The sequence below is a fragment of the Mirounga leonina genome, unplaced genomic scaffold (genome assembly GCF_011800145.1).
Source record: "Mirounga leonina isolate KUSES-001 unplaced genomic scaffold, KU_Mleo_1.0 Mir_168, whole genome shotgun sequence".
Classification (NCBI taxonomy): Eukaryota; Metazoa; Chordata; class Mammalia; order Carnivora; family Phocidae; genus Mirounga; species Mirounga leonina.
The window spans coordinates 62469992-62496263 of NW_023270426.1; the positions used below are offsets into that span (position 1 = coordinate 62469992).

At 39.0% G+C, this 26272-nt stretch overlaps 2 protein-coding genes across 11 annotated transcripts in view; both read right to left on the reverse strand.

Moving 5' to 3' along the window:
- FAM172A (family with sequence similarity 172 member A) overlaps positions 1-26272 on the reverse strand; it is a 411264-nt gene that overhangs the window by 120618 nt on the left and 264374 nt on the right. For all 10 annotated transcript variants that reach the window (XM_035014862.1, XM_035014855.1, XM_035014863.1 and 7 more), the window contains one exon: positions 23535-23619. In XM_035014862.1, coding sequence (XP_034870753.1) covers positions 23535-23619 — 85 coding nt within the window. The remainder of the gene's footprint in view (positions 1-23534; positions 23620-26272) is intronic.
- On the reverse strand, positions 1662-4865 carry POU5F2 (POU domain class 5, transcription factor 2). Its single transcript, XM_035014866.1, has one exon. It carries the CDS (start codon positions 3820-3822, stop codon positions 2803-2805), a length of 1020 nt encoding a protein of 339 aa, XP_034870757.1. The 5' UTR covers positions 3823-4865; the 3' UTR covers positions 1662-2802.

A 26272-nucleotide genomic window follows, 5' to 3' on the forward strand; every position in this document is an offset into this window, starting at 1 on the left:
AATAAACAAAGATGTATGTATGTATAAATCAAAAATGTGAAATTACAGAAAATATTTAGATGCTATTTCAAGAGCAAGATAATGTTTTGGAATAAGGGAGCATATCCTAACACTTCATGTCTTCTTAGACAATAGATAGGAAAGATTCTGGGAACAGAGAAATTGTTCTTTATGATAGGAATTAACTAAAGTGTCAAAGATTGATAAAAGTATAAGAACAATAAAGGCAATAATTAATACAACATTTATTCTGAATTTGAAAGACTTATATAAGAAGTGATTCAGGTCCTCTATTCTATGCTGAGCTAGAGATACCCAGAAAATACAGATTCAAAGAAAACCACAAATTACTTGTTAGGCCAGTACTGGGTCAAGGGAAAACTCTTGAAAGTGAGGTGGCCAAAGGGAATGTGTTTCTAAAATTCTGAAACTGTAGATCTACAAAGAGTCGTGTCTCCTTTGAGAAAGTGATAAAAGCTATCATCACCATCTTTAAAGATGCACATATGTACAAACACACTATTCTGCCTGGGCTCTAAAGGGGTTCGGCATCATCAGGTTAAGAATACTTGCCTTGTCTTAAGAAAACACGAGATTAAAGGAAACATTTGTTAACGAATATTTCAGAATGATGGTGAAGATCTTGAGTGGTTGGAATCTGTGTTTTTAATTGAAGTTAGGGGGAAATCTGGCAAGTAGGAAGTGTCTGGACTGTTGTTTGACATCTGCCTCTACCAACTACTCCACGGAGACTGGTTCTCACTAATGGTACCACGGATACCTTTGTTACTGATGTGGTAGATCTCACTTGATTTTGTTATTTGATTTCTGTATATTTGACCCTGTTCAGCACTGACACCACACTGTTGGTTTTCTCCCAACTCAAAGGACAGCTCCTTCTCAGTTTTGAAGGATTTTATTATTGAGGTTTCTACTCAGAATCTTAAATCTTTGAAAAATATGAAATTCTTTAAATGTCAAAGTTGCCCCATGGCCCAGCCTTTTCTCTCTTCATAGTCAAGTCAAGAGGAGCAGTGATGGAAAAATCTTATTTTAAATTATGTGAGGGCTGATCAGTGACACAAAGTGGTGTTTGCCTAAGCCGAGGCGCGGCAGCTGTGTGAATGCTGCAGTTGTGCAGGTGCTGAGGTGGACCCTCGGAGCCATTCCCTGAGATGGAGAGCCCATTACCATCTCTCCAAATACACAGGGGCTGCAGAATTCGGGTCAGAGCCTCCTCACAGCTTTTAGGAGCCAAATGTTGACACAACCACAACGGTTCATCCTGTCGTTAAATACCACCTGGCCCTCTGCAGAAACATCTCCCTTTCAAGGCTGTCCAGAAGGGCTGTATGGGAAAAGGAAGAAATGGGACTGGTGCTATGTGACTTTTAGTGGGACAGTCCATGAGTGAGTGATTAGTCACCTATTGAATCTATAAGTAAGTGAAGTTTATCTCCATTTTCATGAACCTATGTGTACTGTCAGTGTTTTATCTTTGAACACTGACAAGAAGGAAAAATACACATTGGAAGAAACCAGAGAAAACTAGAAAAAAGCAATTAATAAAAATAAAAGCTAGAAGTTAACCAATTAGAAAATAAAAAGAGCAGTAAATAAGATAAAATTTTTAAAAAGACTTGTTCTTTGTAAATATCTATAGATAAATTCTTTGTAAAAACTGATTAAGGGAAAAAAAGTAGAGAAAGAAAAAATTGACAGGAATAGTAATTAAATAGAAGACATAAACTCAGATATAATATTTAGTGATGGAATTATAAAGCAATAAATATTACATGCAGGTTTATGGCAGCAGAGGTACAAACACAGAAAAATGATTTCTGTTTAGTATATGATGACCAAAATTTACCAATGTAGAAGTAGAAAACTAGAAAAGACCAATTTCATAGAAGTGATTGGAAAAGTGATATAGGATGAACCATCACACAAGCCACCAGGGAATGTTGACTCAACCATTGCAGATATTCTCTAAGTAGCATATCTGGGTTCAAAAGAAAGTAACATCCCCAGGTAGTAAACCAAACAGAGCTGAAAACCAGAGAAGTAAGCTGGAGCTGGGGCTGAGCTAGCGCTGTCCAGCATGCCAACCTCAGTAACAAAGGGGTTCCAAATACAATGACTGTGACAGTTAGGAGATAACTAGTGGGATTCCATAGGGTGGAGAGCTGGACTGAGACCTCCACTGGAAGCTGAGCACTCTAAATGAGAAGGTGAATTAGAAAAGAAATGCATCTTTCAAGAAAGGGAGAAGAACAAGAAAACGCCTGTGTTTTAGCAAGGGCTCTGGGTAGGTTTTATGTACTCCTGCCCTATCCCAACCTCAAACCTTTCCCCAGAGGTTACTATTATCTTGGAACCCATGTTTATATTTACATAAAGTTCTGCTGGTTTTTGATAAAAAATGGTATACTGAAATAATCTTCTGTGACTTGAGTTTTTCACTCAATATCGTGTTTATAAGAAAAAAATCCCTATGTTTACTGATAACCACAAGGAATAACAGACACAATTAATTTCTGATTAATTAAAAAAAAAGAGAGAAACAAAATATCCGAAACCATATATGTATTGTAATGTACCTTAAAACCAATGCTAGGTAAAAACAATGGAGTTAATAAACTTCAACTTCCCTCCCCCAAATTTCCTAAACAACTCCCAACTCATCCCTTAGGTATTCTTAACTTCTTTAGACAGTGAATGGAGCCCTTAATGTTAACAACCCTGAAATGAACCTTAGGAACCCATTTCCCCATTCAACCCTCCCGAGAAGGGCAGGGCCCCTCAGTTTGAAAGCCTGGGGTGGCCCTGAGCGGTGGCTGGGGCAGAGAGGGGGGTCCCTGCCACAGGGAAAGGGGTAGGGGAGTACATGGGTATAAAGTAGGGCTCTTTGTAGTGGGGGGACTCAAAATGGAGCCCCGATGCAGGGGGAAAGCACATGGGTCCCCCTGGGAAAGGAGGCCCGGCTGCCCCCACTTCCTCCGGTGGGCAGAAATCAATGGCTGGCTGACCACCCATCTTGCTCCGGTTATAGAACCAAACTCGGACCAGTTCCTTCTGCAGTCGGAGCTGCCCAGCGATGCAGCTGATCTGCTGGGGTGTGGGCTTCGGGTACTGCAAGAAGAGTTGCTCCAGATTGTTTTGGATGCGACTCTCCCTGCTTGCCCGTCTCTGCTTCCGAGCCTGCCGCAGGATCATCTCCATTTTGCATAAGCCCAGAAAGTTCTTGGTGTCCACTTCCTCCAGCCACATTTTCAGCAGTGGTCGCAACTTCCACATGTTGGTAAGGCTGAGCTGCTGGGACTCGAAGCGGCAGATGGTTGTCTGACTAAGCACCTTTCCAAAAAGAGCCCCCAAGGCGAACCCCACGTCGGCCTGCGAGTACCCCAGGGCCATCCTCTTTTGCCTCAGCTCCTTGGCCAGCTGCTCCAACTCTTTCTCTATGGCCGAGACATCCTCTGGCAGCGCCAAACTCGGGGTGCACCGCAGGATGATGTAGGGCCTCGGGAAGGCGCCCTCCGAGGGGCTCCAGAAACGGGGCCCAGCCTCACCAGCTCCGACTCTGGGCCTGCGGGGTGCCATCCCGCTGTAGAATTTGTACGGTGGTGGACCCAGGGGCACCTTCCACCCCTCAGGGCCTGGGCTGGCCCCCGGCCCGATCCCTGGCCGGACCATCAGCATGCGGGGAGCTGCCTGGGCACTCAACCAGAGCGGAGCGTCAACCCGCACAGGCATTGGCCCTGTGGGCCCGCCCCTACCACTGCCTGGCAGTGGGGAGAAGTTTGAGGGCCTGTGTCCGGCCATGGGGTAAGACCACACCCGAGCAGGGAGTCTGGTAGGAACTGATGGCTCTCGAGGCTTCAGAGCAGCCACCAGCCTTGCCCTCGAGCCCCGCCCCCCAGTGGGCAGAGATGGAGGTGCAGGTGAGAGAAACAGGCCAGGAGCGTGCAGTGGTGGGGAAATCTGGTAGACTTCCGGGTAATCCCTTGGGTCTCCAGGATTAAAGGAGTGGGCTTTGTACTTCTAAGGGTTCTGGGATCCTCTCCCAGAGGGGAATCTAGGCATTTACTAAGAGCTCTTCAGAACTTTGGTATCTCATCCCTTTCCTCCACATTATCTGTAGAGGAACAGCCCCTTCTGGCTTCACAAATATTTATTGAACATCTATTATGCCAGATATTGCTGGGACTACCCCTCAGTTCATTAACTGTCCCCTCACTGCTATCATTGTGGTCACAATACTGCCAATAACCTCTCTTTGCACATCTTCAGTTCCTGTGCCTTAAGAAACCTAAGCATCCCTGCCTAAATTTCTTCTAGTGTCCATCAGTTTACTATTAGCTTCAACCCCCAACCTCCTTGCTTTGCCAGATTGTACTCTCTCATTGGGGCTTTCTTGATTAATTCATGTCCCGTTCCCTCCCCCACTCCCAACCCTTCCAGTTGTTTGCTCTGCATCCCACCTCAGCTTTCTGGTCTAGTCTCCACAAACAACAGAGACCTCTATGTTTCATCCTTCTCCCCCTCTGGAGACAGGTCTCAGAATGGGCCCCACCTGCTGTTCCCCATTGAAGATGCTTCCTTCAATACCTGATTCACCAGAATCAGACTCCCCTATCCCTACCCCAGGCAGAGTTAGTTCCTGATTCTGTGGTGCTCTCCTTGTACTTGGTATATGTTTTAATTGTAACATTTATCAGCAATTATTTATTTTATGTCTCTCTCCCTCCATCTAGAGTATGATGTACTTAAGGGCATGTAGGTGCTATAAAGCTTGGAACATAATAAAACCCTGATTGATATACTGTTCAGTAAATGTTTGATGAGGGCGCCTGGATGACTCAGTCATTAAGCGTCTGCCTTCGGCTCAGGTCATGATCTCAGGGCCCTGGAATCAAGCCCCATATCGGGCTCCCTGCTCGGCGGGAAACCTGTTTCTCCCTCTCCCTCTCCCCCTGCTTGTGTCCCCTCTCTCACTGTGTCTCTCTCTGTCAAATAAATAAATAAAATCTTTTAAAAAAATAAATGTTTGCCGAATGAGTGAATGAATTCTCACCTTTACAATTCTGAAAGTACAGCATGTTTAGTTTCAGCTTAACAAGAAACTTGACCCTGTCAGAAGCCTCTCCATTCTTTCTCTCCTGTACTAGAACAAGGCCCTTAAACAGCTCTTAATAGATGGAGGTAGTAGTACTGTGAGACTAGATTCAACACAACACTACAGGTAACAAGGTTGTAGATGTGACTTTGAAGCAATGGTAAAGGGTAAAAGAATCGGGAAGTCAGTTGCTATCTGGACAGGCTGTGTATGTGACTGTTGTCTGCATCTCTACTGTGGCCCTGCCTAGAACGTGTGCTGGCAACGAGCAAGGTTCTTGTCTGTCTGGTTCAATGCTAGATCCTCACCACCTGGAACTTTATCTGGCACAGAGTAGGACGTTAATCAATATTTGTTTGATGTTAAATAAATGAATCTGTGCAGCATTAATGATGAGAAGACTTCCATATTTGCTTTGAAGTAGGTTTCAAGATGATAGTCTATGAAAAACAGTTTACAATATACAAAATTTCACTTAAGAATTATTTTGCTGGTATCTATTCTTTCCAGGTATACTTATATGTTTTTTTTTTTTTTTCAAAACTACAAAGCAACCAGTGTCTGCCAAACAGAATGAAAGGTGGATCGCAAAGAAGAATAAAAGAGAGCAATTACATAAATTAAAGCCCACATATTGAAACCAGTCCATTTGCAAAAAGAGAACCACAGAGAAAAGGTTCATTAGTTGTCTAAAAACAATAGCTGAATAAAAATATTTTTAGTGAATTGGAAAAAAGTGAATTCAACTGAATTTGAGGAAAGATTATATTAACTGAGTTAAAACAGTAGCTAAACACATTTACTAAACTAAAAAAGTAAAGCTATGTTAACTTGATGGGTTTTAAAATTAACTTGGGTGCTCTCAATTAAGGCTTTCTCTGTACTTGGTCAGATTTCATCTGCCAACATGCCTATCTCCTGTTAATGCCTATGTGCTGTCACAAATAAAAGCCCATATTCTTAAGGGAAGTCTTGACATCTCCTTAAAAGTATATTTAATATGCTACGGAAATGGGGTGATAGCGAAAAAAAGCAGCAGCATAGTTGGTTGGAAGAGAAATAGAGATCAGAAGAAGGCAGGTGCTGGGAATGCCCAAGACAACCAGCACTGCTGGGGCTGGGGCGCTCAAAAGGCTAATCCATCACCTTCAGCAAATACAGAGACCTCTTAGCAAGTGATTAGATTACAATGTACGAAGCGGGCCAGTCTTATCCATAGGGAATTACAAAGTAAGGATAAGAAACACATGGTCCCAGGCTCCCATGTATTTATAATCTAAATGGGGATGAAGAAAAACTGTCAGGAGAACAGGACAGCTACACTTGCTCAAAGAGAAGTTAACAGTTTTCTATTATTAGGATCTTTGGAATTCAGAGAAGTGAACTTTCAAGCAGAAATGCATCAGGGTTTATATTATTAGGCTCTCCATAAGTATTCTCTATTCTAAGATGGCAAAACCAGCTGCCAAGATCCACTAATGGTAAGAAGCAGGAAATAGTGGAGGCGAAGTTAATTATAAACATTCTTGTAGGGTTTGCTTCAAGTTTCATCTCTTTGGAAGCTTTTGCCCATACACTAGGGACCACAGTGCTCTCCCTCGGCCCTGAACTTACTGCGTTTCCACTCACATAAATTGGTTGTCTTCAACAGTTAGCTGGAGCTTCATGTCTTAGCTCCCCCACCTAGGAGAGATGAAACCTCCTATGGACATTACAGAGGTACACATTTATTTTGTACTCATGGGCCAAATGATGTGCTAACGCATGAGCTATATACACAGTATTCTCAGTATGGTATGCATATAAAAACACCTGGATGTGAAGGAGATCTGGCTTTGACTCACACCATCCTGTTGACCAGTTATCTTATTGGCTAGGAAGGTGATCCTTGCTTCCTCATCTCTCCAAATGCATCTCTTCCAAGCTGCTCATGCTCCAGACAGAGGAGAGGGCCTTATTTGAGAATATATGAGGAAGTTCATTTCTCCAGCAGAGGCTCCAAAAACAAAGCAAAGCAAGCTTTTTTGCATGTAATTAAATCAACAGAGTAGACCAGAAGATCTAAGAATGATATACAAGTCAGGCTGAGAGGTCAAGGTAGACTAGATGGTGCTAATTTCATGTTTTTCCCCACTCTGCAGATGTCCTAATAACTTAGCACTGGTCCAGCATCAGGGTGTAAAGGCACTGTCACCTGAAGGGCAGGTGTAGGTCCCCAAGAACCACATTAGTCAAGGAGCAAAACAAAAGGCAAAGGCAGGACACAAGATCCATACACCAGGCACTGGGAAGTTTCTCTCTGGGTCTAGGAAGTCAAGTCAAGCATCCAGGAGAACTATGGCAGCTGAATATAGTAAGAAAAGATGCCTCTCACTTCCAGGGAGAGAATCAGCACCACATTTTACAACAATTTAGTTCACAGAAAACTACCTCAAAATGCACTAAAATGATTAAACTGTTATCTGTGTTTTAAGTAGAAAACTGTAAGACAAAGTGAGATATCTAAGATAAGTCAAGCAATTAAGAAAAAGGGTACCTGAAGGTAAAGGACATAGATGAAGAACACTGAAATTGTAATAACATAGAAAAAGTTAACCAGATCAATGTAGTCACTACAAAAAAATCACTTATTGCTCTATGAAATAAATTCACAAAATAGCTAATAGCACTGTTCTGTATAGGAGAGAACAGAGGACAAGAACAGGATGAAAGGACAGCTCTTGGTGAATAACAGTAATGTGAGATGCTCTTTACTCTTCTAAAACACATAGAGAAAAACTAGAATGTGGTAGAGCTGCCAACATAGAATTTCTTTTCAGATTGAGAAGGACTTTTTTGGTGTTACTTCTTTTATTTAAAAAAATAATGATGCTGCTGTGATATAACTCTTGTTTAGAAATAAAAGCTCATGACATGACTATAACACAACCACATAGCCAGACTACAAAGAGATTTTGTGTATTCAGGGAAAAACCCTTCATTATATTTTGTGGAGCTGTGGTATTCATGAACTATGAACTTCCCGTGCTATAAAATAATATTAAATATAAAAACTCCACAGACTTCACCAGAAGCCTCAAAGAATTTTAAATGTCTGCATAAGGCAGGAAGAGCAATTGAGCTGAATAGGGCTGAGTTGAAGGGCACTCGTGATGAGTCAGGTATATTCACAGATAGTCCCAGATAGATAAAGTGTAAAGGTTCTTGTTATGTCAAGCAGGATTTAAACAAACTTTTTAGCTGAGTTTGCCCTTGTTACACAAGGAAAGCTTTAAGGATGTTCTTGCATTGATTATTCCAGCCACTGTCTTCTACATTCAAATTTGTACTCTGCTTACACTTTAGAGCAGGAGATACACAACTCGTTTAATGAAAAATTTTCCATTATACTGCACAGTAAAATACACCTAACAGAAATGACAGCTTATGACCAATGAAACCAGTAATCCTGGAGGTGACATGGCCTCAGAGAAGTAAATGAGGAATAGAATAGAATTTCTGTTTACAGGAGATAACTCTTTCAGGTGCTGTGAGAATTATTACTTTGTTAAAGAGATTTCAAATTTATTGATCTTGGTGCCAATACCATCACAAATTTGGGGCCTCTGTGAATTTCCCTGGAATCTCCTTAAGAAACTATGAGCTAGGGGCGCCTGGGTGGCTCAGTTGGTTAAGCGACTGCCTTCGGCTCAGGTCATGATCCTGGAGTCCCGGGATTGAGTCCCGCATTGGGCTCCCTGCTCAGCGGGGAGTCTGCTTCTCCCTCTGACCCTCCTCCCTCTCATGCTCTCTGTCTCTCATTCTCTCTGTCTCAAATAAATAAATAAAATCTTTAAAAAAAAAAAAAAGAAACTATGAGCTAAAGTAAGGCAAATAGAGACATTCATACCTTTTTGGGAAAAATGAACACTTATATTTAGTAACATGAAATGCAATAATGACCAAGGAAAATTGCAAAGGTAGTACCAGACTTAAGATTTTACATTCCAATTATATAAATTAAAAACTCCTTTTAGCATTTTATTACTTTATCTTTTTAAAGATTTATTTAAGAGAGAGACAGCACGTGGGAGGGGAGGAGGGAGAGGGAAAGAATCTTAAGCAGACTCCCTGCTGAGCAAGGAGTCTGATGCAGGGCTTGATCCCAGGACCCTGAGATCATGACCTGAGCCGAAATCGAGTTGGATGCTTAACAGACTAAGCCACCTAGGCACCCCGCCTTTTAGCATTTTTTTTTTAAAGATTTTATTTATTTGTCAGAGAGAGAGAGAGAGAGAGAGAGCAAGCACAGCAGGGGGAGTGGCAGGCAGATGGAGAAGAAGGCCCCCTGCTTAGCAAGGAGCTCGATGTGGGACCTGATCCCAGGACCCTGGGATCATGACCCTAGCCGAAGGCAAACACCTAACCAACTGAGCCACCCAGGCACCCCTCCTTTTAGCATTTTAAACCTGACAAAGTCCTTGGCTTTACACCGTGGGGTAATAAGTCAGGTTATTAAAGTGAATCCTCTTGAAAGTCACCTCACTATGATTCCAAAGGTCTTAAAGAGAACCAACCAGACTATCAGCCTCTCTTCTGAGCGAAAGACTCATGCCCAAATCCACATTTATTTGTCTAGAGTTCATTGAAGCTCTCAGGAGCCCCTATGCGTGTGCAGATAATATCAGGCAGATGACGGTTTCACCTGCTGAGAGCTTCAGAACTCTAGGAAGCAATTATGTCAAAGCAGCTATGAATGGAGAACTGAAAGCAAGATTTCAATTATCATTACGTATTAATGAAAATTTAACTATTTTTTTGAATGTTCAACTACACATTCACATGGTTCCAGAAGTTATATAAAGGTATATAGTGAAAATGCACAGCATTTATTTTTAATAATGGCATCATTTCCAAGTGTTAACTTGGTTAACTTCCCAGCTAGAATTTTACATTTGCTTACATCGAATTTCTTGTAATAATTTAAATTCAAGAAAGACATTTGTTTTTTTATGATTGACAGAAATGTAGATGAAACATAAGGAAGAAACCAATGAATTTAAAGAAGTTTCTCATAAGGATATGTTCTAGGGCAGGTGTCATTTTGAAAGGAAGACAATGTATTAAAACCCATAGTCTTTCAGGGAGAGTGTGGAAGAACAGAACATTAGCAGGAAGAATGAAAGGGAAAGGGTCAGCATGGAATTTTAGTAGATTTAGAAGAATGAAGAAATGAGGTTGATTGAAGAACAGGCAAACCAAGGATAAATACTGTATTTCTGTAGAAGATGCACCGGGAGGCTCTAAAAGTTAACCCTGTGATGAGACATGACTAGAATCAGGACTTAGTCTAGAAAACACAAAGACAGACGCAGGAGAGAAATGAAAGTTTTTAATGCTCAAATATTGAAAAGCAATGAGCAATTTCTCTAAAGCTATAGTACTTGATTTGCTGGATAAAATAATTTCTAATAATAATAATTATAGGAAGTCCTTGCTTTGCACAGTGTAAAATATTATAAAAATGACTGTACAAGTTGAAACCATGTAAAGTGATCATGATAATCAATGGGGAAAACTATGGTTGTTTGATGACCTTTAAATTTTTTTTTTGTCAAAACATTAAAAATCCTCCTACTGCCTACAAAAAATGAGTAGAGGAATTAAAAAAAGGCAAAACCAATTATGTTTAGTACACTGTAATTTAAAACATTAGAAACATTGAGAATTAAAATGTTTTATTTCTTTGTAAAAAACCTACTAAAGTAGTTAGAATAGTGCTTGCCTTCCCTTCATATAACTTATGATAGAGTTCAAGCAAATCTTTTCTCTGCCTTGGCTAATTTTCATGCTCCTAAGTTTGGATCAGCTTCCAACATTTATCCTTCGCACTTCCAATGTCGTGAAACATCTCTGAGAGTCCATTTCATGCGAAGTGTTCTTTGCTAGCGTCACTTCCTCCGGGACATCATCTTTTTCGTCACAAGCACTTTACGATTTTACTTCCAGCATTCCGTTTCTTTGCTGCATTTTCATCTTTGTTGGCCAAGTCTCTCTTCTGATCATCCATTTTTATAAAATGGAAGAAAGTGCTGTCTGTGCCTGAACTGGCTAACAGATATGCAGTGATTGGTCAGTGAAAGATTTTGAAAGAAGTGATGTGATTGGCCGCTGTCATGATGTGCCTCTGTTATTTACGTAGAGATTTGTACTTAATGCAATTATTCACAGTTAATACATTGTGGTAACTGAAACTTGAACTTTGTTTTTGGGGCGTACTTGGTGTTACTTAACTAAACTATGGTAACCGAAATTTTGGTATTTGGGACCATACAAAGTGAAGACTGCCTATATTTATTGAGTCCTAACTATATTCCAGGTACAATTTTAACAGTCCTATATGGATTATTTCACTTAATTCTGACCATAACCCAGTGAGATGGTACTAGCATTATCGCCATTTTATAGGCAGGGTGATTGTAGATCTTCATCTGATCATATTATAGAATTAATTCACCTACATATTTGGGAGACTATTATAAACTACCCATAGTCATGATAAATCCAAAGCTTTTCCTCATAAATGGTGACCTACTACCATTAAAGAGTTTGAAATGACAACATATTCATTTGAAACATGTACCTGAAGTGAAAAGTCAGGGTCTCATACTAGCATGGAAGGAAGGTGGATAATTTCAGAAGATGCACTAACTCTTAGATAGCAGTGGGATACCAGTCAATAGAGGATGTCAGTGAACTAAGAGTTACTCTTGGGTCCTGAAGGAGTTCACCATATGTCCTTAACTTTCCTCCCCACCCTACCTATTTCAATGATAATCCTCTGTTTATGAACAAAGAGAATCTTTGCAACAAGCAGAAGACTTTTTGCTAGGAGACCATGAGCTCCTGGAGGGGCAAGAGTCACATCTAGCAATCTTCATACTGTTAGAGTGTAGACTAGTGCCTAGTACATATTAAGTGCTCAATAAATCTTTGTAGAATTAAGGAACAAATATTTACAGTTAGTTCCTTGCCTCTAAAGAACCAAGAATAACTCAAGTTTGTGGAAAGACATGAAGTTAGGCTCTAATTTTAGAGGAAACAAATTAATTAAAATTACTAATGAATTAATTGGTAAAAATAACTAAATTTGGGTTTTCTGAAATGTAAGTTTTACCACAAATGCTGATTTTATATGTTTGATATTGTTTCTGAAGAAAAGCAAAACCAAGTAACTCTGAGAGACTGTTCTTTCATAACACCAGCACTACAAAAGTCTACACTACGAAGGCTATGGAAGACTATACTTTTCACTATAAAATTCAAACCACGTATCATCTAGTTCCACAAGTAGCTTTCCCACTATTTCCCACTAATGTTTCCCAAATATTGGTTATATTTATTTGTTAATATACAGAGAGAGAGAGAGAGCATGAGCAGGGGGAGAGACAGAGGGAGAGGGAGAAGCAGGCTCCCCGCTGAGCCAGGAGCCCCATGTGGGGCTCGATCCCAGAACCCTGGGATCATGACCTGAGCTGAAGGCAGACGCCCAACCATCTGAGCCACCCAGGCACCCCTATTTTATTATTTTTTTAAAGATTTTATTATTTGACAGAGAGAGACACAGCAAGAGCAGGAACACAAGCAGGGAGAGTGGGAGAGGGAAAAGCAGGCTTCCCACCGAGCAGGGAGCCCAATGTTGTGGGGATCGATCTCAGGGCCCTGGGATCATGACCCAAGCCGAAGGCAGATGCCTAATGACCGAGCCACCCAGGTGCCCCAAAATTGGTTATATTTAATCACTTGTATGTGTGGCCTTAAATCAATAATTTCTTTTTAAAAGCTTAATCACGTTTCCTCTGGAAACTAAGCAGGAAAGGTATGGCTACTTTGCCACAAAATTAAAATAGAAAGAAGACCCTAAATTTCTTTGAAGGCAATTTATTAAAAGGAAATAAAAGTGAAAATCTGAAATTATTCATATTGCTTTTTAAAAATACCTGAAACATTTGCTAAAAATAAAAGGATCTCTAAGCCAACACTGATTTTAGGTGGTTATTAGAAATTTTTAATTTAGGGTCTCTTACAAAAGTCTCATTTATGAAATCATTGCTACACAAAGCTTAAAATCATGTTTCTGTTTTTTTGCCCAGATTTTCAAAAAGTAACTTTTATAGTATTTTAGAAATTAAGAAATTATGTAATACAACTGAATTCTGTCAAGGCTTGTGCCATGAGATTATTCAAAACATCTGTAAACTAGCTGGTGTAAGATTTCTTTATTTAGTGGTATAACATATTGAATACTTGGGGTGAGATACATATGACTGAAGGGGATATTAACAAACAATATGGACAGAAATACCATACTAATTCTCAAGGAATATTTGGACATCATATATCAGTTAAATCAATTCTAATACCTAAAGATTAAACTCATTGATCAAATAAATTATCTCTCAAAATTTATCATTAAACAGAACTATATTTATCATTAAGTAGAACTAAAAAGGACTATATTTTTAAAAATATGATGAAACAAAAACTTTAAAAAATATTATCCCTGCTTTTCAAGCACTTGAGAACAACTTGGGATTTTATTTTTATATTTATTTATTTATTTACAACTTGGGATTTTATAAACAGAAAATATTTGGCCTGTTAAGGTACCTAATGTTCACTTTGAATTTTCATCTTGGTACCAAAGAATATTTATTTTAGAGGTTCTGAATCACTTTTAGAAAGCAATAGAGTTCTTCTGAAGAGTAATGTTTTCGGGGTAATTTTGCCAGCAGACAGATTTGTTATTGGTGACTTGATGTCCGTCTCTGACAACAGAGCGGACAAGGAGGGTGCAGATGGAAGCAGACGGAAAGCATGGGTAGGAGCAGAGACCGTGTGGCTTGAGGGAGGCACATATCACACAGTGAAAGAGCAGTGAAGGCAGTGGACCCACTGACCACTCAGGTCAGCCAGGGGCAGGCAGAGACTGTGGGCTGGGGGAGATGTGATACTACAGGCTAGCAGACGAGTCTCCAGGTGGGGGAGACTGGGGAAGCCAGGGAGACACAGGAGACAAAAACTGTAAGAAAAGAGTCATACATAGAGACTAAACCAGATGAGAGACAGAGAGCCAGAGGTCAATATACAGACACAGAGAGAACCATCAAGAGCAGTGACCCAGACCGAACTGACAGAGGGAAGGAGAAATAGAGGACAAGTGAAGCACAGACAGCCGTAGGAAGGCAGATCAATATTTAATATATAGTAAAAAGGATGAACATTTCTGTCTTAGGGACCACTACTCCCCAAATTACTTTTCCAACAATTAGGGACATAGCATTAAAAGCCATGAGATACTGCTATAGGGATAGTAAAAGTAATAACTCTTGCAAATTAACTCATAATGTGTAATTTTCAAGTAGAAATACAAATTCATATTATTTGATTATTTACCCCAAAGTATTCCAAAAATAATTTTATCTTTTATCTTTAAAGGGAAGAGTTATCTCAGTAAAAGGAGAGTTGCCACCTTTAGTGCCAAATTCTTCGAAGGATTTTTCACAAATTGGTTCAGAAAGCTGTAAAAAACATGGTGGCTATTTTTAATTTTTTTTTAAAGTGAGATTTCTGAAGTGAAACTAGTTATATTCACTGTGATTACTGGAAAACTGAAAGAATCAAAATCAGGGGAAAATATTGGATCTGATTAAGTATATAAAATCAAGGCAAATATTGGTGATCTACATAAATATATAGTTAAATAGATTATTTTAAATGATTCTTTAATCAGTTATTTCCCCAGAGTTCCTGATTCTAGCTAATTAGAATGAATGATTCACTGAAAACACAAGAATTTCTGGTGGTCAACTTTTAGAATACTCATCCCTTACATTAACTAATAATTGTAAGGTAGCATAGAACAATGAACAGGGAAACTGATGAGTAACAGCTACAAGGCCAATTCTACAGTAATGAACAAAAACTGCCTGAAAAGTGCTATTTAGTTAATGAAAGCATCACTTAAAGGATTAGAATATATAACCTTTGAATGGAAAGAGGAATGGTGTAGTTCTTGAGCAGTGCATGCAGTGAAAAAGTGGTACAGTATCCTATATGCTAATATGCCTTGAATTTAAGATCTGTTTACAAAGGCGAACTATAGATTTTCAATTACCTAATTAATTTGAGCTGTGTCTAAAAACATATTAGACAACTCAGCTTGTCTACACATTCTGAATGACACCACATCTAGAAGCAATTACTGTTGATTTCTCATTGCTATCTTTAGAAGCAAGTGATTATTCACTAACAAAGAAGAGATATAACTCCTTAGTGTCATTTCCTTAAGATATATTTTCAGCAATAAATCGAAGTAAATACTTAGCAAATATTCAGTAGTTCAGTCAGTGTAAATAGTTAATCTGCACTGGTTAAGCTAAGTAAAATTAGGGTTATGCTAGCAGGTTGTCTACAATTCAAATTCACCTAGAAATTACTAATTTTCTACTTTCTGTTCTGGTGGGGAAGTGGGGCTTGAGAGGTACATGTTATCAACAGCCCCCTTCTACATCTAAACCAAGATGAGGTCATCTAAATATTGTAAGTTTTCAAGTTTAATTCTTCATCCCTAAGACACGTGTGTTCTCTGTTTTCCTTTTTCTTTTTCTTCTTCTTCTTTTTAACACTTCTGCTGTTATCTTTCCAATTTTGAGGTGCCCAGATTTATACCAAGTTTTCTAGGTAAAGTGAAATATTAGAGAAAAGCCTGTCTCAAGCTGTGACAAAGACAAGGAAAAGTGAGATGGATACAAGTTCTGGCAGGAAATAAGTTGACAGGCACCACACCTCTAGACTACACAGATTTAGTGAATCTAGGTTCAGAGAGTTCCTTCATGGTAGATGGCAAAATGAAGCTATGAGGAGGCAGAGCATTCCATCCTGTGTGCCTGGTGCAAAGTGGTCACAGGTATGTCAACATATTGATCCCTTTACCCTTCAGGTCAGCCAGGGGTAGCTCTGTCCCTTCACCTCTGGACATAAACAACCTTGCCTGTGAACCCCAGGGCACCATATATATGTTATATTTTTCTATATGGGTAGCTCAAGGAAGAGTGGAATACCTTAATAACTTGCTTGTCACCTATGCTTTATGGTTACCATAAATCCTGCAGGACTCGTAAAATGGATCTGACCATAAGGCAAGGTTTTCAAGGCCCCAGAACAAGAGATTGCTGGGAGGGAATAAGGGTGCAGCTCTCAGAGCTCAGCAGGTAGCCTGGAGTTAAGGGAAGATCTCTAAAGTCAGATGGGCAAGTATTGTCTTTATTAGTGGGAGGTGGCAGGAGATCAGGACTAGAAAGAATGTCCCAGAAATGTAATCTTAGCGAGGCCCTTTGTGGCCACTCCTCTAAAAATGCAAATCCTCCCCTCCACATATTTCAGGTCTTCTCTTCCTGCTTTCTATTTCTCCTACCAGTTCCCACAATCGTAAACTTTCCTTATTTACCTTGTTCATTATTTGTCTCCCCTCCTAGAACATAAGCTCCATAAAGGACCATTATCTGTTGTAATTCATTGCTATGTCCCTGGCACCTGGCACAATGTCTAGTCCACGCTAAATTCTTGTTGAATGAATACATGCAGACTGGACACACACACCCAGAGAGGCATGTAAGGAGCACATCTGGAGGGGGTTGAAAGGATACGAGCCTTAGCAGTAGTACTTACCCAAAACTAGCCTTAGATAGAAAAATCTGGCAAAGAGCAGCCTGTTAGTCACGTGCCAGCCAAAGCAAGCTGTGTCCAGACTTTTAAGAAGTCAGAAGACAGCAGTGCTCTGTAACCTTCTCTGTTTTCAAACATTTATGTTTCGCTTTCCTTTCACCCTGGGGGAATGCCTCCTCATACACAGCCAAAAATTATATTAGCTATTTTTGAGGAGGAGCACGCCACACAAGATCATTTCTAATTTCATCCTTACTGCTACCCCATGCCTCTTTTAGCTTTATTGCATCTATACTTCTATGTCCCACTTTGCATTTTTCTTCCTACTATTAGTTTTCCCTTTGCTTTCTTCACTGTATTTTCTCTCTGTGTCTCTGGTTTCCGTGTAATATTTTGTAACCCTTATCAGTGTCACAGAGAACATAGGACAGTATGAAAAACGAAGTTATTTGTTGCTTAAAAATAGAAACAGGGAAATGGAAGGGGCAGTGTGTCTGCAAATGCTTTTTCATTCCCATACAATTAAAATAATAGTTTTAAAATAAATGATAGCCCTAAATTCTGAAATGATTAGTGAGAATATACAGTACCACATTAGGCTTTTACAATGCCTTCTTTCTGATGAAGTCAAAATGGCCTTCAGATAGTACAAAAACTGTTCTCATAACATTTCTATAAGGTAACTGAGGCAGATATTTGCTATTGCCATTTTATAACCAACATACAAACAACACAGAATGTGGGCTATACAATAAACATAGGTCCTACTAACCTATTATCTAATTCTTTGAATAACAATGTTTTTAACGGGCTGATTTTACTGGTAGGAAACACCATCAACAGAATGAAGTGGGGCAAATAGTCACCTGACAGGGATTCAAGGTCCCTCAAATACCCACCATTCACTATATGTTAAGATAATTAAAAAGTCAGATTTTAAGTATAGGGTACAACACTGCCAACTCCTAAGTGTGGAGTTGTCAAATATTACATCTGCTTTTAAAAGAAAAATAAAAATGACATGACTGCCCTGATAATAATTATCAATGATATTTTAAATATAATTTAAAAATTTTATTGTACCTGTTTTTAAAATATATATATTCATAGATAAATAACATTAATAAAATAAAGCTATTATGAGCAACAGATCTATTTTTTTAATAAAGGGAAACATATTTAGTAATGAAAGAAAAATACACTATTAAATGAGTATGTATTTTTATAGGCGATTTCACTGCTACGACCATGAGACTTTAGTCAAACAATAAAAGCAGATCATAACTTAAGAAAAACGTTATAAATTAGAAAGCTGGAAAAAAAGGCCTCACTAAATTGAACATAGAGTCTGGATATCCATCACTAACTTGTGCTCAGAGAATTATAGATGTTTCAAAGTTATTTCACACCATGCTTTGGTTATTTCCATTTGAACTTCCTGCCATCACCTCAATTAAATAGGTCACAGAACAGTTTCCTCCTCTCTCGCCCTTAACTGGTTTCCTCCTCCAGGCCCCCTAATATTTCTGGGAATGTTTTCATAATCCCAGTTACTTTTCACTCCAGCTTGTTTTTTCCCTTTGCCTTAGCCTCCATGTCGCCTTAGCCTCCATGTCCAATCTACCGGCCGTCAGGGAGTGCAAATTCTTCCTGAGTCCTATTTCTCTTCACTCCCCTTTCCTCTCCATTCCCACTGCCACCAGTCCAGTTCACCCTATCCACCCCATATACTTGCTTCATCATCACAGCCTGCTGAGTCTGCTGCCTCCAGCTCCTTGCTCCTCTCTTTTATCCATTTATTAAATTAATTTTCAAAATCCCATTTGATGCCATACCCCTTATTCAACATTTTTAAAGAACTCTTTGTGAGAGATCACTGATTTTGATTGAAAAACTGTTGAGTTTTTATATGGAAAATGCTGGCGGTGCTGCCCCGAACTCTTCTCATTTGATGCAACCTAATGACGCCAGGTTCAAAGGGAGGAACCTACCACTAGCAAAGGTCCAGGTAACAGTTCTTTTTTTCTTTAAATTTTTTTGGAAAAAAAGATAGTCATGAGAAGCTACTATTCACGGCTACGTCCCCAACTTCCAGAGTAGTACCTGGGACATAATATAAGTGATCAATATATATATGAGAAACAAGTGGGTATATGCTGGGGAGTGTATGTGAAATCTCCTTCCTATTTAAGCCAAATTTGTTGGAATAAAAACCCACAGGGAATAGAAGGTTGCAGGGAGTAGCAAATTCTGTCCTAAGAAAAACTGGTCAGTGAAGAGCTGCAGAGTGAGAAGACTTAGTGATCAACTGATACAGTGATCAAATGTGATAAAGAAGAAACTTAATATCTTGTCTCTGATACAATGTACAGCAAAGTCTAATGAGGCAGTCAGAGAACTAGGCTAGGAATGAATTGTCTTCAATGAACTTTTTAGTGCCTTTTTAGAAAGTTGCTCTTAAATCCTCAGGTATCAGGGCAAAGATGAGCCTTACAAGACTTTAGCCTCAAAAAAGTTAAGATCGTTTCTACTTAGGCTTCAGCAACTACAAGAGTTCACATTTAAACCTGCTGTATTACTTATTTACTGCCATGGAATAAATAACCCCCAAGTCGGGCAGCTTAAAACAATACACACTTAGCACTCGCACATCCTCTGGGTTAGGAATCTGAGTGTGGCTTAACTAAGTGACTGGCTTAGGGTCTCACCATCATCAAGGTGTTGGCTGGGTTGCAGTTATCTCAAGGCTGATCTGGGAGAATATCCTCTTCCAAGGTCACGCACGGGGCTGTGGACAGGCCTCAGGTACTCACTGACTCTTGATCAGAGACACCAGTTCCTTGCCATGTGGGCCTTTGCACAGAACACCTCACCCAGCACAGAGCTAACTTCCATCAGAGAGAGCAAGTGAGAGGATGAGAAAGAGCCTGAGGTCTGCCAACATTCACTGGTCTTACCATATCCCCATTATCCTTAAGCAGCGGGCTTCATAAAGTGGTGAAGTAACTTTCTGAAGACTCAGTTATGGTGTCTGCTTAGGTGACAACACCCTGTGGGGCTGAGGTAATGTACTCCAGGGTGTTGTATGTACCCTAAATCAGCATTTAATACATGTGGTATTTCTCCCAGGTCTGGGAATGAAGGGATGGAAATGGGACTGGCTTCTCTTCTTAGTACTCTCAGTGACCTACTAACAAAACTGTTGCCTCCCATTCCTACGATTTTAGGCTCTGTTGATCTAAAGGTCTTAGTTCCATAGGGAGGAAGGCTTCTATTAAGTGACACAACAATGATTCCATTGAGCTCAAAACTGAGACTGTCATCTTGCCACTTTGGGCTCCTTATACCACTGAATTAACAAGGAATGGAATAGTGTTACTATATTGGCTGGTGTGATTGATCCTGATAACTAAGGGATAATTGAGTTGCTACTACACAATGGGGATAAAGAGGAGTGTGTCTGCAATGCAGGAAATCATCGAGGACACCTGTTAGTACTTCCTGTGATTAATGTCAATAGAAAACTACAACCTACTCTAACTCAGGAAGGATGGCTAATGGCCCAACTGCCTCAGGAATGAAGGTATGGGTCAGCCTACCAGGCAAGAACTATGACCAGTTGAGGTGCTTGTTAAGAACAAAGGGAATATAGAATGAAGGTAGTTACAAATACCAGCTACAACTACATGGCCAGTTACAAAAATGAGCAATGTAATAGCTATAGGTATTTCTTCCTTATTTTGATTTGAATATATATATTATTTTTGTTTTCCTCTCCTCTCTTATTTCCTTATCATCTCATGTAATATGTATCAACAAGTAATTAGCTTTATCTCTCAGTATTTAAATTACAGCATACAAAAGGTGAGAGGAATGGACATAAGCCAAGAACAATAAAGGGGCTTTGTATCCGTTTTTTCTTTTTACAGATTTTCTTTATTTATTCATGAGAGACAGAGGGAGAGAGGCAGGCAGAGGCAGAGGGAGAAGCAGGCTCCCCACGGAGCAGGGAGCCCGATGTGGGGCTCGATCCCAGGACCCCGGGATGACCCCAGCTGAAGGCATCCGCTTAACCGACTGAGCCACCCAGGCGCCTGCTTTGTATCCTTTTCCGAGGAAAGGGTTAGTGTGTTTTCATTTGTACATGGGATACTTGTATCACATGAAGTAGAAGCCTGACTTCATTAATGTCTTTATTTGTAGACTGAGTTTGGTTTAAGGCAATGTATGTAACTGCCAAGTTGAGAAGGGGTGAACTGTGTAGGCTCTGTAATGTGTCAGTTGGCCTAGGTTGAACTATATTTCCCAGAATTCTTTTTCAAGCCATGTTTCTGATTAAGATTATACATAAAGGAAATTTCTGTGGGACATGTGGAGGGCTAAAGTAAAGCAGTAGCTATTTCTAGCTCATGCACGCTGTTGTTTATCTGCTAGCTCACCTTGTGGCATGAGGCAGTGGCCAGGAATGCACCTGTTCCACCATCCTCTGAATTCCCCCTCAGCATCTCTGACTCCTGGGCCAGGTATGTATGTAGTTAACTCCATGACAAAGGACACTGGCTTCTATAGGACATCCACACCACCAAGGACAGAAGCAAAAAGAACTGACATGAGTTTAAGTCCATCCTCACGGGCTCCAGTCCATGTTCATGTGGTCTAATTCATTCATCCATCTCCCCCTAACAAACGTCTGCTCGGTAGTTCCAAGCTCCAGCATTCTTACAAAGCCTGCTTCACTAGCTCTGGTCAAATCCCAGGTCAAATCCTTTTAACAAATCCTTTACTATATATAGTCAATCCTCTTACTTAGAGATTCCATATTTGTGAATTCGCCTACTTACTAAAATTTATTTGTAACCCCCAAAATCAATACTCAGGGTGCTTTTTGTGGTCATTTACAGATACGCACATGTGCAGAGTGGTGAAAAACTGGAGTTGCCTAACATGCATTCCCAACTAAGGTCAAATAAGGCCATGCTTTACCTTCTTGTTTCTGTTCTCACACTGTAAACAAGTGTCCTTTTCACAGACTATTTAGTGCCATGCTCTTCACATTTTTGTTTTGTTTTGTTTTTTGCGATATCACTGTTTGAAATGGCCCCCAAGTGTAGTGCTGAAGCGTCGTCTAGTGTACGTAAGCACTAAGCACTAGTGTTCCTAAGAAGACTGTGATGTGTCTTACGGAGAAAATAAATGTGTTACACAAGCTTCATTCAGGCATGAATTACAGTGCCGTTGGCTGTGAGTTCAATGTTAGTGAATCAACAATGTATATTAAATAAGGTGTCTTTAAATAGAGACGTTCAGTTCATAAAGCAAGACTATATATTGGTTGATTGATGAAAACATTGTGACCAGATGCTTGTAGGAACCTAACCCTGTATATCCCCAGGAGTAATGATTCAATACTCACTAATTCAGCATTCTCAGTGACTTTATAGAACATAACCACTGCTAATAAAGATAATTATACAATATATATATATTATATATGTATATGTAATGCATTATATATACCATAATATATAACACACGTAATATACATAGAAACATACACACATATACATATGTGTGTATATATATTTATTTATATATTTAAGTATATTTATATATATTTATATAGTAGCATATATGTTTCCTAACCAACAGACCTGAAAAGTTTAGCTAAAATCATAGTGAAGCTGAGTTGAAGTTCAGGTATTAGTGATAAAGAAATATAGTTATAATAATTGTTCTTTACCTAGTATTCGAACTGTTCTCCAAATTATTTCCTTCAAATACGTAGACATGTCTGCAACTCCAAATGCTTAGTGATCAACTATCTCCTATGATTTTTCTATGGAGTAGTTCATGTTCAAAACTTCCGCTCATTCTCTGACAGCTCTAGGCAAAGCAAGCCCATTTCTGTTCTGCAGCCATAAGCAGATACTGCTACTCATTTTGTGCTTACCATCCGAACTGGTTGGGGATTGTGAAAGCCAAAACCAGAAAGCAAACAAAAATGGCACTCTTCTTCTCTAGAGATCAGAGACTGAAGTACAGTCTATAGGATGGAAAGCCCTTCCATCCTTCAACTGGCTTCCTAAGCCCACCTGCTTCCTGAGGTACTTCCCATCCACCTCTTTCAAGAGCAGGGCCATCTTGCCTTTGTTTCCCGTGAACATTTTCAGATCCATTCCAGCCCTTATTCCTTACATTGCTCTGTTTCTTTTGCCTAAATGTCATCCTGCTCATCTTTCTGTAATCCACATTCTACCGAACGCATAAGGTCCAGCCAAAATCTTCTGTGTGAAAAATTTTTCTAAAGACTCTAGGCCACTCCCTCTCTGAACTCATAGCCTTGACTGCCTGTTGTATCCTTGAGTTGATATTCAATGAGAGACAAATTTTCCGAGATCCTGCTCAGCTACCCAGTCCTTGTCTTAATCAACTTTTTATTTATGTACATCTTGTCTCCCGAAGCTTTAGCAGCAACTGTCTATATTACTCTCAAATTGCTTCACCTATTCATCTTCACTGAATGTGTTAGTTACTATTTTCAGTCACTCAACAAATTTCTGGTAGTGGATCAGACCCATGCCGTATGTTACCAATAATTCATTCAAAGATTCAAGGCAGAACAACATGCTTAATTCACAAAATAGAATTCCACATTTCATTACCATATTTTTTCACCCTAGAAAAACCCATACATCTCTCATCAAACACATACCTGCTGAGACTCGAGGACAATCGGGCAGCATGGACTCCACTGACGTGTCTAATGGTTCTGAGCTAGAGACCCAATTACAACAATTCTGCAATGCAATAGAAACAATTTTCTGTTGAACTATTTTTAAACCAAGACAAACTTTTTAGGCAGCAGAGATTAATTTATCCTATATAGTCAACCACTAGAAGTATATCCAATTTATTTTTCTTGCACTGTAAAAAATGTTCTTATATAAACAGTTAGTATTATTCATGACCACTGTGGCTGTGGAAAAAAGTTTATCTTCGACAATTCAGCAAATTATCTGTGCTGATATTAAGAAGCCATGTAACCTTCCGTGAACCATGATGTAATATGTTTATAAGAAAAGGCTAAGATTATAATTAAGGGAAACTGAAAAGGACATCCATTTTTAACCTTAAGATGGAAATAAATACTAATTTGATCATGTGAAAGAATAGTTTTATTTTTAAAATATAGTTTTTTTTCTCTGTAATACTAGAAGAAATATATTTTTCAGTTAACTCCTTAAATATACTTTCTTTTAGTTTTTACTTCAACCTTGTTCAGTGAAGGCTGTATCAAGAAGTTCAAAAGAAACACAACCTAGTGAATTGTAGCTGTGTGTGTGAGGACACAAAGCCTTCAATATTAAAATCAATCCTGAGGATAATGATGACTTACCACTCAGACATATGAAATAAAAATAATGTATATTCTTTCCATACATTTTAATTCTATATTTAAAGGTTGGCTTTAAAAATGTGATTAACCTCATACGGCTTTTTAAAAATTTCTAACACACACACACACACACACACATACACACACACACTGAATTTCTAGACAGATTTTATTTTAAAAGAAATCATCCTATCAATCATGTTGGAAAAATCGCTGATTGCTATTCTGGTAAACAAGTATGTATTGTGTATTTTTAGATGCTTGCTGCCCTGGTTGTGCACCATGGAATCCGTCCTCACTGTGGAAAGATCCTTGACTGGTAGATCAAGTGTCTTATTGTATTTCCTTAATTCATTCTGTCTGGAAGAAGATGTCAGCTGTGTTGCAGTGAGGAGAGAATTTCAAAGGCCCCAGTCCCCACCAATAAAGGCTGAGGAATGGCTTTTGAATAGATTTGTCAAGGCAACCCTACTGTTCTGGGACCAGGGAGAGCAGGAATAACATAAAGGAAGGGTTGCTGTATGAGATTAGAAAGTGAAGTTCACAAAGCATGGCAGATTTTTGTAAGAAACAGTAGATCAATGAAACTATTGAACTGTGTGGAAAAAAAAAAAAAACCATGAAAACAAACACAACATCTAGTAGTGTTCTTAAATGCTTTCTTTCTTTTTACATTTAAAATGGATAAAATATTAGTATTTTTATGTATTACAAAAGCTTGATGGTTTAAAGTGAGTATGTATTCTATAACTTGCACTCCTAATCTTAATTAGCAGCTGAATGCAAAATTATACACTGTGAGAGTGCAGAAATGATAAAAGAAATAGGGTTTTAGAAAGCTATTTCATACATTTGAAATAAGTAAAATTAATATTACTATTGATAGAATACCACATCACAGAGTTCTAGATAATGCAGAAGATTAGCACACAATTAGCCAGTTTTTATATACAATGTGACACTTGCTTGTAAGAAATAAGTATTCTCCAAAGCAGTGTCAAGATATGTAAATGGATGATTTGTTTTATCATTCATCACAGCCCCTAATAAATTCAAAAATCATGACTTCTATAGGTACTAAAAATAGGCTCCCAATGATACAGGGAGATAGCTTCAATGAAGAATGACTTTCTCTTTTTCTCTCTTTCTCTCAAACAATTCAGTCTTTTCAAAGACAGCAATTAGCACTACCAACAGACAGGCAGCGATTAGGTATATATTTTAATTATTATTCATCCTAGTAGTACCTCCAAATCTGATGAGAGTCAGCTATTACCCAGGTGATATGTCAGTCTTGATACTGCTCACCTACACTTCACATATGTAAAACTATGTCTTATAGGATATTTCTAGTATTAATAAAAATGATGGTACACTACAATATGTTGGCGATTAATCATTTTCTAACTCGTTATTACTGACTTTAAAAAGCTGAATAAAATGGGGCGCCTGGGTGGCTCAGTTGGTTAAGCGACTGCCTTCGGCTCAGGTCATGATCCTGGAGTCCCGGGATCGAGTCCCGCATTGGGCTCCCTGCTCGGCAGGGAGTCTGCTTCTCCCTCTGACCCTCCTCCCTCTCATGCTCTCTGTCTCTCATTCTCTCTCCCTCAAATAAATAAAATCTTTAAAAAAAAAAGCTGAATAAAATGGATTTTACCCAGGTCACCTTTAACTCAAACATTTAAAGCAAAAGATAGGTTAGCATTTATGATTCTGAAATTTTCACTTTTTATCTAGGCAGATGTTTAGGCTTTGATTTCTCATAAAAATAGGATCAAAATAAACATCCTATAAAGTGAATATGTCCAAAAGTTCTCTGGAATGACAGAGTACCTGTGCAGGATTGTAAAGGCTTGGTATCATAAGTCTGATGAGTGTCATGTACATGTGTGTACATGTATATGTAACATTTTTATCCCACTGGGAAAAATATGTAGAGAAAAGGGCAGAACAAGATAAAAATGTTTGCCATGTGACAGAGTATAACAAAATAACATAAATGTGCTGAGAAATACATGTAAAGAAAGAAATATGAGAAAGACTTACAGCCCATA